Source organism: Parasteatoda tepidariorum, chromosome X2, assembly GCF_043381705.1.
Source record: "Parasteatoda tepidariorum isolate YZ-2023 chromosome X2, CAS_Ptep_4.0, whole genome shotgun sequence".
NCBI classification, from domain to species: Eukaryota; Metazoa; Arthropoda; class Arachnida; order Araneae; family Theridiidae; genus Parasteatoda; species Parasteatoda tepidariorum.
In genome coordinates this window covers 31754475-31769279 of record NC_092215.1, presented here as the reverse complement: position 1 = coordinate 31769279, position 14805 = coordinate 31754475, and the positions used below count along the sequence as shown (strand labels likewise).

The 14805-nt window shown below is 28.1% G+C and overlaps 1 protein-coding gene across 3 annotated transcripts in view; it reads right to left on the bottom strand.

The window, feature by feature from the left end:
* Positions 1-8286, bottom strand: part of LOC107440907 (uncharacterized) — a 45805-nt gene extending 37519 nt beyond the window's left edge. The window contains exons 1-3 of one of the 3 annotated variants that reach the window (XM_016053990.4): positions 8108-8286; positions 2921-3176; positions 138-287 (exon numbers count right to left, since the gene is read on the bottom strand). In XM_016053990.4, coding sequence (XP_015909476.1) covers positions 138-287; positions 2921-3139 — 369 coding nt within the window. In that variant the 5' untranslated portion in view covers positions 3140-3176; positions 8108-8286. Of the gene's footprint in view, positions 1-137; positions 288-2920; positions 3177-6449; positions 6508-8107 lie in introns of those variants that run through there. The other 2 variants (XM_016053991.3, XM_071188444.1) reach the window with 2 other exon arrangements.
* Between the last annotated feature and the right edge of the window lie 6519 nt (positions 8287-14805).

Here is a 14805-nt window from a genome sequence, read left to right as displayed (position 1 = left end):
GCAGCAGTAGACTTCATCTGACGTATCAGTAATTTTCGATCTCATAATCGAAAATAAGGGGTTGAATTATACACCGAGATATACAGTAGTTATTTTTCTAAGTCATTAGATGAATATTTCAAAAAATCTTGACTCACCATTGTTGTTTTAGCACTATTCTTTAATCTTTTTTCCATTTGTTTAACTCTCTGTTGGGCTTCCTTTTCTAACTCAATCATGGTTGATGCAAAAGTATCATTTTGTTCGTAGAGATGTTTAACATATGATTCTAAAGCTATAATTTTCTCCTTTAGTACAAAAATAATGGGAGATGTTAGTGGTTAGTTTTTTTTACATCAATCACTTAATTTAAACTCTTGCAAATAAATTCTGACAAAATATAATTTATTTTATAAGAATCATATTCTGTTTAAGACAATGCCCCAAATTAAATTCAAATTTTATGAAACTTGTCCTCAGCTAAAAATGAAACAAAAAATAACATGACTGAGATTTTTAACAATATAAATATGTTGTTGTTGTTAATTTACGTCGCACTAGAGCTGCACAATGGGCTATTGGCGACGGTCTGGGAAATATCCCGGAGGATGATCCGAAGACATGCCATCACAATTCTGATCCTCTGCAGAGGGGATGGCACCCCCGCTTCGGTAGCCCAACGACCTGCGCGCGAAGTCGAGCACTTTACGGTAGCACAGTTTAATGAGGACCAATACCGCACATCCTCGGTCCCTACGCAGACTGATCCAAGTGGTCACCCACCCGCACACTGACCGCAGCCAGTGATGCTTGACTTCGGTGATCAGCTGGGAACCGTGTCTTAACGATCAGTCTACTGCGGGACACAATATAAATATGAAGTTTCATAAAAGGCATTTTTTTTTCTTGACAGATCATTGAATAAGATAGTTTTTAATGAAAAAATATTTTCTCTAAAAGCTGGATGCTGTTCTTATGTTTTCTTAAGCTGATATTTCAAAAATCTCTAAATCATGTCCTTCTATCTATTTCCACTAAACTCTTCTGTTGTAAAAGTAATAGGCTTTTATGAAACAATATAAATATGAAGTTTCATAAAAGCCTATTACTTTTACAACAGAAGAGTTTAGTGGAAATAGATAGAAGGAGATGATTCAGAGATTTTTGAAATATCAGCTTAAGAAAACATAAGAACAGCATCCAGCTTTTAGAGAACATATTTTTTCATTAAAAACTATCTTATTCAATGATCTGTCATGAAAAAAAATAAAGTTCTGTGCTGCATATATTAAGCTTTTAACCCAAAACCACTCTGGTAGAAAGTCACTTCATATCATGATGTTTTTGATAGAAAAATTATCCTTAAAATTAACCATATTGTTTCTTATTTTTAGGACACTAAAACATTAAACATTTAAAACATTAAAACATAAAGAAATAATTTTATCTGTGTTAATAATATAATTAGATAAACCCATTGTATTTAAGAAGTTGTTCATCAAATTAATAAATAGCAATCATTAAAAGAATGTTCTCAAGTATTAAATACACATTGTTTTTGCACTCTCAAAACTGCAACCGAAAAAAATAATAATAAAAAAATCTACCACTAATTTCAAGAATATTTTTCAATCAATAAAAGTTCGACAAACAATACAAAATAAACCCATTATTAAAATATTAGAACAAAAAAGTAAATATTTTTCATTTTTAGGTAATTATCGATTTTGCAATTTAGACTGAACTAATCCAAAACTACAAATTATTCTTTCCGATTGTCAAAGAAAAAGTATTAAGCAATTTTTTTAATTGGCAGAGATGCTTTAATTTTTCAGCTGGTCTTCTAGCTTAAAAATTTTCTACCAAACTATAGGTTCAACATTTAGAAGTTGATCAACAAGTATGGATTTTTTATGAGTAAGTATAGTGGATTAGAGCATGTGCTCGTTTATAGATTAACTTTCTTTTTTTAACTGAAAAATTTATTTATAACTATTGCATACTACCAATTTTTATAGCCTTTTTAAAATACATATAAACTAAGCATAATCAGGGTTCATACAGAGATCAGAAGAAGAAATCTAAGGAGTATCCAAGGAGTCTGAAATTTTAAGGACTTATCAGAAATTTAAAAACTGTGTGAAAGATAACTAGACAGTTTTTTTTAGTTTTTTTTATTAAAAAGCAGTTATTTTATGAACCTTGGAAAAATGTTTATTTTGCATATTTTTTTCTAGCCCTTTTGAAATAAATTTTGACTTTGTCAAACTTCATCAAGAAAAATAAATAAAGTTATCACTTTTACACATAAATACATTTTCCAGTTTCAAATATTTTAATAATTCTTGTTAAAGTATAGATATTAAAGATTAATATAAGAACCTACCAATCTTACATTTTAAAATTTGAATACGCAAAAAAATCTAAGGCATTTTATACAAAAAAAATTAATAAATAAATAAAAATCACAGTAAATTATTAAGTTTGCTTGTAACATGTAAAATTTAAATTATTTGCTGCTATTTTTTTCTTCTAACTTTCTTTTTGCAAATCAATTTCTTTTTCTTCTGAAGTTTTTCTTAAACTATTAGATTATTGACAGCTAAGTCATATTTGATTAGCTAAGCCATATAATTTAGTTGGACAGCAAATTCATCAGCGGACTTAGTAAGTTCAGCGATGCTACGCAATAATCTAAGGAGTTTCTAGGGACAAATTGGGAAATCTAAGTAGTTCCAAGTACTCCTTGGAAACTTTTTTATTTCCAAGGAGTATAAGGAGTCTGTACGCACCCTGTGTAATATTACATTAAACAAACTAGAATGATTGCTGATGTTTGTTCAGTTGATTTTTAAGGTGATTATTAATAAAGTCACTACACAATAGTAAATGAAATAGCATACAGAAAAAAGTAAAAAAGAAAATAATGTTAAAATTGTACCTGTGCTTTTTCAGTTTCATTCAAATTCTTGTTAGTTTCAATAGCTGAAAGTCTTCGATTATAAACATCTTGAATTAACTTTAAGAATATAGGCACATCTGATTCAAAATCTGAATTCGGATCATTAAGTTCAATTACAGTGGAGGGCTTTACATTTCCATTTAAAAAGTTTGTCTCACTTTCTGTAGTTTCATCATGCTTGTCATTTTTAAAATCCATATTCCAAAATATTAAACTTGCATTGTTTGATTGATATCTAAAAAATAAATAATTGTAAATCTTTAAGATAATCAATAAAGATAAACAGTACAGCAGAGAAAACATAAAAAAAATAATGCACTAAATAGCTTAATCAGAATCAAAACATTACTTTGAGCAGATGGAAAAGTCATGACATACTTTCTCAAACAGAGCGCTGATTTTTGAAAATACTAAGTTATTTGCAACTATGTCACAATTTTACTTCATTTAACAATTAATAAGTGAATATCATTTAAGAGTCATATTCCTGATATGTTCAAGCTTAATTAAACACCATTCCTATTGCTCCTTACGTATTCCTGAATCCAAATATACCCAAATTCTTCTCAAACACCATTTTTTAGGGACCTCATCTTCTATGTTTATCACTTTTGAAAAATTTTATGGTCTTGAATTTCAGCTATTTAATTTAAAAATAAAAACATATTACTATAGAATTTATAAAAAAAAAGTTATTACATCTGGTGCTTACTTTCCTCTTGTATCAAACATCTCCCCTTACAAAAACAGGTCTTAATTTAAAACTTTTCTCTCCTCTAGATCCTTAGAAGAAATTTAACAGTTAAAAAACTATTTTCTTTTCCTCCTCACCAGACAGCCCATTATGGGCCAATGCCTTCCTCTAAAGCAGGGGTCCCCAACCCTATGCCCGCGGGCACCATGGCGCCCGTCGATCGGTCTAGGTGCGCCCGCTGNAAAGATTTCTCCATAACAACTTCCTATTTACCTTTGATCTCAAATTCTTTTCACTAATTGCAAGAAAATCAGATTCCACTGAATCATCCCATCTGAACCACATACTTCCCCACTTTCTTGTTCCAGTTCAGCTCTTGTTCTTTTATCCAGATAACCCTTAATCTTATGGCCATAAAATTAATAAAAAGTAATAAACAGGGGGAGGGGAGTTCAGAAAATGATGGGTGATTTAGAGAACAGGAGTAACATTCAGATTCAGAAGGTAATTTTATGCATGAATCAGTGTGAATGTTTTGAGGGCAAATTTTTGTACATAGCAATTTTATTAATAAAAAGTTAGTATTTAAATAACATGCAAAATGTATGGTATTCAGAAAAGAATCTGCAAAAGTCAATAAATATTGTAGCCCTGGTAGCAGAAAACCTCCAGCATGACAGCAAGCAATGTAGATTATTACACCATCTGTAGATTATTTATTATCTCAGATTTCAATAATAATAAACTGCTGGCAAGACGATGTTATTTTCTTCTTCTTTTTTAAAATAAATAAAATTGCAAAATAAAATAGAGATGAAACAAAAAAGTAAAGTTTTTTTTCTTTTAGTTCCTTAAAGATTAACATTAAGGAATGAATCATAAGTTCACTCTTTGAAAACTGACACCAAAAACAATTTATCAAAAGGTGCAGCTTGCATGAAGTGCTTCGGCCATACAATTGCTGAAACTTAGGTTTGCAGTAAAGGTTTTTATTTTGGGCTCAAATACAATTTTATTCACTAAAATATATTCATAAGGGGTGAAAACATATCTAAAATTTTAAAAAGGAGAGAAAAAATATTTAATTATTCTTTTAACAGTTGTTTTTTTCCGCTTTTTTTTTTTTTTAGAATGCTACTCGTCTTCCAACCAGGAATCTGAGATGATAGAATAATCTGATTGGATATTTAGAAGTTTCAACAATAGATAAATTTTATTTTTCCTTACAAATATTATTATGTAAAATTAAGATTAATAAAGCATGCATTTCTGAGCAGAATTTTTTTAAACTATTTTATGCTTAAATTTAGCTATAAGTATGTTTGGTAAGCCAAATTTTTCCATTAATAGTCTGATAAGTTTTACTTTGAGTGATGTATCTTAGAGATAATTTATTTGATTTTATAACCAGCGTTGAACAGCCAACCCAAATTTGAGTACACGACTACCGATGTTCAACTCTGTAGCAATGTAATTTTGAACCCAATCCAGAAGACAAAGAATCTCCTAATATAGGGAGAAATTTGCCTTTGTGGAGGACTTTTTGATGGAACTAGACCGCATTTGAGTAACATGGAGAGGAAAACCACAAAAACCTCCCACAGTTATCCTGATGGTAAGGGGACTTTAACCCATGATCCATCTTCGACTGAGGATTTTATAAAGTGCAAATCATTGTGAGCATATGCAAACTTTATCAAACATGTTGTAAATAAATTTTGCTTCATGAAGTATAATAAATTTGTTGTAAATAAATTTATTTATTGTTTTTTATTACATATTTTTATTATTTCTTAAACTCTAGTTAATTAGTTTCTTCCTAGCAGTAATAAAATTTTAAAAATAAATTACTGTATGTTCCATTAATAGTAAAAAAAAAACTGAATTATAACTAAGATATTTATAGCCAAAATTAATCTAAAAAAATTAGAGTTATGTGAGGTATTCAAACCTAAGAACAACAAAAAGAAAACTTATTCAGGCAATTTCATCATTACAAACATATTATTGGCAGACTTTAAATACATATAGCTCAGTCTAATAAAATTCAAGCCATTTAAAAAAAAATTGGAGTAATTGTTGGTGTTATATTTGTATTCATTGCAGTTTTTACACAGAAATTTAACATTTATTTAAAAAAAAATTTAAAATTAAAAAAAAATTTAAGATTAGTATAAATATTACTCTGAGTTATTTAAAGTAAAAATATTAAAACTGCTTGACTTTCTCATCTAAAGTTTTAAATGTTGAATAGCTTACAAATGTTACTAGCATAATGATGGAATTCCCTATTTCTAGTAAAAAACAACTGCAATTTAAAATTTTTGTATATAAAATTATAATGACACACATTTTTTATCAATATGCTAGTTTTCAATCAACACGATCAGTAAATAGACAGTAATCAAATTAACAAATTTCGTGCTATTGGTATTACAGAATAACACAAAACATGAAATCATATGCAAAGTTTTAGAGAAATATAAGTTAATTTGAAACTCTTTCAAAATAAAAGTTTGGTTATAGAATTATATTAATTTCAGCTTTTTTATGTTTTAATTACATAATTTGTTCCCTAGTTTCTCAAATGCATATATTACTGAATCTTTTGTTTTTGTATTTGTGTCCATGTGAAATTTCCAAAATTTCTCATAAATCGTCCCCTTAAATTTTGACCCTTTTTCCTACGACAAATTTGTAAGATTAATTATAATGTAATGAAATGTACACAGTTTAAAAGTAATTACATGGGAAAAAATAGATTACAAATTGGTAAAATAGAAGATAAAAATGCCATAAATTAAGAATACCAACTTTCAAAAATATAAGCCCACTTGGTTGCATTCCAGTAAAATATTTAAAATTAAGGTTATGCAACTACAACAGAAAATAAAGTAAATTATTGCCTCAAATATATGCACGAAACATTACTTCAAATATTTTTCTTGAAAGTAATAAATTTCTGAATTCTTTTAACTAAATATAAATATATTAATGAAATAACATATTTAAAAACTAAGGTAATAATAACTAACCACACTTGCTAAACAGTTTATAAAACAAACAACTATTCTCGATTCTTAAAAGAAAGCAAAGTCTGTGACCTATTTTTTGAGCTATTATTATGTTAAAGAACATATGTTTCATAAAATCTGAACTCAGACTATTATTCTTCAGAAAAGTATGTTTTTATTCACAAAAACTATCTTCTTCTCAGCCAATAAAAATGTTTTGCCTTAAAAATAACTTGTTACTTCAATGATATTATAAAGAGAGTAAAAAGAGATTGAATGTCAACATCTCTTACTAAATGCAATGAAATAAAGATACCACTATACTAAAGAAAATGCCAATTTAATTATTTACTTTCTCTTGGTGAAGTTGTTTTGTTAAAGAACATATGTTTGATAAATCTCAACTTACTCTTTTATTTCTTAGAATAGAATACCTTTACTTACAGTAATTATCTTATCTCCCTACAGACATGCTTTTTCCAGAAAATAACTTAACATAATGATGTTACAATAAAACCAAAAAGAGCATAAATGTTAACATCTCTCATAAAATGCAATAAAATAAAAAAAATTAGGAGTAAAAATAATATTTTAATTTATACAGAATTGATAATGAGTATATATTTAAGCAAATTGGATTATTTAACAGCAAAGGTGAGAAAAATTATGGCAAATTGAATGAAATTCTTGGAGGGGCCATTTAATTCCTAAAAAAAACTAAACTGTTTCATATCAAAAGCCCTTCAATTTTGAAAACTAAATTCATTTTAATTTTGAAAATTCAATTGATATTTATTTAACAGCAAAGGTGAGCAAATTTATGGCAAATTTAATGAAATTCTTTGATCGACTATTAATTCCTAAGAAAAACGAAACTGTTTCATATCAAAAGGCCAGCAATTTTGAAAATTAAATTCGTTTTAGTTTTCAAAATTCATATGATGTTTCTTTAACAGCAAAGTTGGGCAAAATTATGGCAAGTTGAATGAAATTCTTGGATGAACCATTTAATTCAGCAAAATTATGACAAATTGAATGAAATTCTTGGATGGACCATTTAATACCTAAGAAAAACGAAACTGTTTCATATCACTGCTATTTTGAAAATTAAAAATTACATTGACACGCTGCTACACGGTTTCTCAAAGCACCATATATTAATATTATATAATACAGACATAAATTTAAAAAATTTTGGGAATATTAGTTACACAAGAAGTTCATGAGAGCGATATCAAAAGTAAATTAAGATATAGTTCTCGGAGTTTTGGAAGGAAAAAAAAGTTTTAGAAATGCTGATATTAAAGAAAAGTTTTTAATTAACTCTAATAGAAATTATGGTTACAAAAATAGTCGTAGGAGAATTATGTATGTCACGGAACTTTTATTGAACATTAATCAAGTTTTTAATAGCAACAAACATATTAATAAAATCACAATATTAAAAAGGCTAATTACGGTTCTGGGAAACTAAATCATATATTTTTTTTTGTTTTGCTTGAATAAATCAGAACATAATTTTAACGTAACAATCATCTATGAAACAGCTTTTCAGCTTAGGACACTGAACCAATCTGAGATGTCCACACGATCAAAACAAACAACTGATCTCTGATCGTGTCGATCTGTTTGTAACAGAATCAGAGAGTTTGAGCGAATCTGTATAATATTTCTTTTGAGCTAGGCTGCAAGCCATTAGAAAGCCGAACCTACTTCCTCTAAATGGCGAGTTAGCATATGCATTGAACCAATTAAATTACGAATCACTTCCATGACTCCGGTTTAAACGTAGCAGTGGGAATTTTTTTTTATAATCGATTAAAATGGCGGATGACTTAGCTGTCAAATTTCAAATGCTCTAGTTGAGTAGAACGTACGAAAGTAAATAAAAAATCTGATTATTCTTTCGCAATTATTCAATTTTTAAGATTCTTTTTTTTACAAAGGAAAATTGGATTAAAAATGAATAAATAGAACTTCTCAAAAAGCAGCATTTCCTGCTTTTAAAGAATTTGTGATTTGTACCTTTCTTTTGCGTTGTTGGAAATATAGAAGAAAAATAACGTTTATTTGTGAACTTTAATCATTTGAATTGGGCATAGGTAGGGATTTCAAGTCCCCTCATTAATCCATTTGAATCCATGATTGTACCTCTTTTAGTGGATGGTGTAATCTACACCAGGGTGCGCTGCAAACCTTTTACTGCCTATACTTTCAGGATACCGTTTTTGATATATTTTGAAGCCATTTGGCTCACAACGGGGTCATTGTGTTTTGAGACTCTCTTGAGTAGTTTTTTTTTAATTATTAAAAATATTTTTTTAGAATTACCATGATGCTTTCTTTTAGAACTATGTTTAATGTAGTTTTAAATTCGATATAATTTCCCAAATTGAAAGATTTTGATCTATATAAGATTCAAGACAGAAACTAACGTACTTCCTTTTTCTATGACTCTCTACTTGCTAATGGTGAAAGCATGCGAAGTGTTGCCATAGGTAGAGAGTTCTGTCTACGCCACCTGTAGCCCATTTCGATAGCCAATAAGAATCATCATTTAAAGACCTGTCATTTCAAGATTCGCGATCGCAACACTCGAATACGCCATCTGGGGAGAGACCGGTTTCATGCCTTTAGCCCTTCTCCCTTCCCTCTCCTCCTCTTTTCAGTTATATAGGAATGTACTACGATATTTTCCCTTTTTTTAATATTTTTAAAAATTTCCGCTAATGTTGCCATAGGAAAAGAGTTCTACTCTACGCCACCTGCAGCCCATTTCGATCGCCAATATAAAAATCTTCATTTGAAGAAAATAATTTTATATGTCAACAATATAACAACTTCAAAATTTAAACCTAAATGATAATTTGTTAATTGACATACTCTAAATTAATAAAAAATAATTGTATATTTTACAATTCAAAATTTTTCAACTACTATTTAATAAAATAAATGTTTACAAAAATTTATTTTTTGCATGGATAAACGACTTTCATATTGCGCTCAAACATTTTTCAATTCGCTTAAAAAATTTTCAAAACATGGCGAAATACGCAAAAAGTAAAGTTAATATTAAGGGGTCCAAACTTTGAATCGCTCTCCTGACGAAATTATTGCGACTACCCCTTATATTTCGGAGATCACAAATCCGAATCTGTTGAAATAAGATTCGTTTATTCAGAGAAAGTACGCTTTTTTTTTGTTTGATTTCTTTGAATATATGAATCTGAAAATATCTTTTACTCTAATTAATTAGCATATTTGTGGTCACCCTCTCGAACCATTAAGAACAAGAAGATCCGATCAAAAATTATTCAGGATGAACCTTTTATTTATTTTTTTGGACGCATTGCGTAACAAGCAACACATTCTCGTGCAGTTACCACTCTAACTCTCTAAACTGTGGAGATGTATCCAAAATAAATTTCATTTTTATTCTCTATTTTTGACTGGTACAAAATAGTGCAGAAATTATAATTGCATTTTAACTTGTAAAGGGAAATATGCATATTTTTTTTAAAAAAAATATTAATTTTATGACAAGATAATTTTTTTCTCATACATACTTCTACCTTTATGGCGGAAATTTTTTAGAAAGCTTTCGAAATAAAATCCTAGTCCCATCCTGTGGGTAATTCTATCGATGGAGAGGGATCAAATACAAATGCAAGCTACTTAAATATCACCACTTTTCATGTTTCGTAGTTGGTCATTTTTGGCCCCAGGGCGACCAGATTTGGATGTTTTCATGGTTTAGGTAAGAAATTGCTTCTTTCGTATGAGGCAGGACGCAAATTTTACGTGCACAGGATAAAATTTATTGAGGGTTGGGTTCCTCCTTAAAAACAAAAATAATATTTTTAATTTTTGCAAATAACCTTTAAAAAAAATGAAACATGTTTTCACTTTGATTTTAAGAACAAGTGTTTTCTTAAACAAATTAAATAACTTTCAATTGCTTAAACTTTCACTCGTTTTTACTCTGAAAACTTTTAAAAAAAATACTACAATTTTTGTAACTAAATTTAAATTCCCCACGGGACAATTGTGCCAGTCTTCTTCATTCTCTGAGTTCCTGTATAGTGTTGAAAGTCTTCATTGGACTTTTAAACTCCTTTCAACTACACAAAAGGAGTACAGAAAGTCTAACAAAACAGATTAAATTGGCAATAATGTTTGTAAACGAAATTTACAATGATGTAAAACGCTCAGGAAGAATAATGCTATCTAAAGGATGGCTAAAACACAATCTTATTATCAATAATTTGACAATTAGAATGAAAGAACCATTACTCACCTGCTTATACTCATTTTGTAACATTCTATCACTGAACTAGAAAGTAATGAAGCAAAAGGTAAAAATAAATCCAATGATTCAGAAATTTTTCCTATTAATTTACCATAATGATTTAAATTTAAAATTCAATTGTTTTGAAGTCCATAAACATCATACATATTTTTACTCTGTACATAAATACACATTCAAATATGCTTTTGAAATTCACATACATGCCTATTCCAACCCAAATTGAAGAATGGGACGCGAATCACCACTCTTCATGTTTAAAAATTCAGTACATTTGAAAACATAAGCTTTTAGTTTTAAATAAAGGAGTTCGCTTCGCTTTCACGCATATTGTTTTCTTATTTTAAAATTAGTACAGCTGTATCTCCTTTCTGTTGTCAAACAAAAAGAACTACAAATCAGATAAGACAGGTATCAAAAAAAAATCTCGGTAAACTTTTTTATGTTACACAAGAAGATAACACAATAAACTTTTTTAACATAATATTTTATATGAAACAAAAATTCACTGAATAAAATGTTTCATAAAATGCCCTCTATAGCAATTGATACAGGTATTTCACCCCATTAAAAATGAAATTATTTCAGATTTGTCTGAAACATAGATTAGAGCTGAAATATCATCTTGCTAGTGATGGTTCAGAATATGTAATAATCACATAAAAAAGATAAATTTGAAAGCAACAGTCAGAATTTACTGCTAAATTACAACAGGGTTCCACTCTATCTCAGAAAGAAAATTCTGAAGTTAATTTGAAAGAAATTCCCTAACTTTTCCGGGTATATCAGGAAAATTTCAATTAAAATCCAGACCACATTTTATTTATACCATGCAATTTTTCATCAGAAAACTAAATATTTTTATATTTAAATGTCAAATATTAAATTGGGAGCAAAAAAATATCATTGAATGAGCATGGAAGCTTCACTAAAATCAAACTTTTTTTTAACAAATAATTGTAATAGATACTAAAATTTAATTTGAATCTCAATAACTGATTTCTGTTACTGACTATTCAGACTGGTCATTTTCCAGGGATGATGTAGAAATTTTCCAGGTTTTTGTAAAAAATTGCAACTTTCCCAGCTTTTCAGAGTCAAAATAAAATTTCCTGACAATTCCAGGTTTTCCATGTTCCCCCTGGAAGCCTTGTTACAAGAAATATTGAGTTAAGTCACTACACTCAATTTAAGAAGAGAAAAAAAAAACATTCTTGACGTTTCAATAAAAATTCTACAAAAATTTGAGACTACATTTTTGTAAAACAATAATTCCTACACCCTTCCTGATTGTGTGAACTAAGGCTACAAGAGAATAAAAACAAAAAGAATTTAATAAATTAAGTCATTACTAACAAAATATATATCTTTATATTAATAGAAATACGATTATGTATTGTAATACCACTATTTGGCACCATAGAATTGCCTACATACAGTAAATAGATAAAACTGCATTAAAATATGCCCTTCAAGCCCATCTTTTGGATATACATTAGCGATAGTTGAACCAACTGAGTGTTACTTAAATACCTTATTACACTGAAGGACTTCTAAGAGTGATAGGGTATTTCAATAAAATCAGTTCGAACAAACAGAATATTAAAAATTAACTAAATAAGTATATTATTCTTTACAAGTCATAAATTACAAAGAAAAAGATATTAAGCACCACTGACTGAGAAACACCTTTGAAAATGGCACCTACTACAATAGGAAAAATTAGCATATTTTACTGGTAATGCAATATATAAATGCTTTAACTATTTATTGAAGGCAAAACCAATTGCTTAAAAATATTTCAATTAAGGTAGAACAGATATCAAATATTTGCCTAACATAGGCGAAGGAAATGATTGCAAATATCACAGAAAAGTGGATATTTTTCATATTATCAATCCTTTAACTTAACATGAGTTTTTTAAGTAGATATCTGTTATAATTCAGTATAAAAAATGGTAGAAGCAAGCACAAAAAACAGAATAAATCAGATCATTAAGATTGGCATTTGGCACATAAAGCAATAAAAAGCATTGTTCTTAAACTAGCAACGAAATGATCCGAATCAAACTTAATTTGCTAATTTAAGCTCTTAAAAACAGCCAGAAACTAAATTTCGGACACTCTTCAGTTTTCTTTCTTAATTGCATCCACTAGCTAAGCATGAGTTAGAATTTTTGGTGAGTTGATGGACTTGTGCAAGTGGCTCCAGGGAGTGTGGTAAGTGGAAAGTAGTCAGGAAATAGAAAAAGAGCATTATGTATCCTGTTTTTACTAACATGTATTTTAGTAGAGTTCTTTATAAGCTTGTATTCTGGGATTAATTTTTGTCATCATATTACTACAAAAATTACATTTTTTAAGACTGTTTAATCTATAAGAAACTACTAGGAAAGATTTTCTTTACATAGGTGCATTTAAAATAAAACTAATATTCCATAAAAAAGAAATAATTCCTCTCTTGTTAATAATAGGCCTTCTTAAAAACAGTACTAAATACCATATAGTTTAAAGTTCAAGACAAAAACAGGTTTTATCACTAAAATATTAAATTAAAAATTTAGTCTCTTGAAGGACAATACAATTCTTCACGAAGGAGGCAGTTTTAAGAATTCTAGAATATTTGAAAGTAATAATTTACTCTGTATACAATAAGTTAAAATATTTATGCAGAACAATCTGCAGTACTACAATATTCAAATTTTGAATGCTTTGTTCAATATTTATAGCTTGTTAGGCAAAAGCTTTGAAGGGCATGACCTTCAATGCAGAAGTACAGATCTTTATGCTTTTACATGATCTGCGGATAAATAAAGATTATTTTTTTCTACTCACACTTTTAGTAAAATGTGAAATAATGAACTAAATTAAATACTAAACGAAATTCTGTTACAGGAAGCATTTGAATACTTGGTTTCATTGTATATTTTATTAAAAAAAATTCAACACAAGATTAACAAAACAACACAAGTCTGTTTATATGTAAATTTACAATTTTATTCATTTTAACATACTTACTCCCTCTTACACTTATAACTTAATAGTCTTGTAATCAATGGCATGTGTTACTTAATGACATACTTTTACTGTAGAGTTTAAATATTACAATAAGTAAATAATAGCACCATGACATTTAATGCCTGCAAAATATTTTGCATACTTTTTATGCAACATTGAACTTAAACAATACCCAAACCATCTGTCAATGTTTAATAATAGTATACTAAAAACTTTGAAAATAATTCTATCAAAAATAAATGTAATTATAATAATTCATTGAAATAACAATGCAAGGTAAAATTATAACATAAAACAGCATTAGGCTTAATTAAAGAAAAATAATTTAAAGCATAAATATATATATAATTCATTTGATTATTTAAGAATTCATTTTAAATCTCATAATTAATAAATCATTAAATCAAACATCATTAATAAAAAAATATATACTTAATATTATTTTTTTAAAATTAGATTTAAGAATTATAACTATTGATGCAAATAAAGCAGAGTAGGCAAGTTTTTGCCAGAGGTGGAAAAAACTGGTTAAAACAGCTTCTGCAATAATAGGTTTCTGGCCAACAAAAATAGTAAAATCTGTCTCTTAATAAAAATAAACACCTCTAATTAAATGCATAGTACACATTTTTACATTTAATAATTTTGAATAACTAATGAAAAATTATTAGTCACATACTGATTTGCTCAAAGTAAAATCTAATATAAAAAATATATATATATATATATAAATTAATATTGTGCAAGAAATTGAAAATACATGTTACCAATTAGTTTAAATAATTAAAATTCATTTTTTATATTTAGATATAATAAAATTTTAAATCCCTAC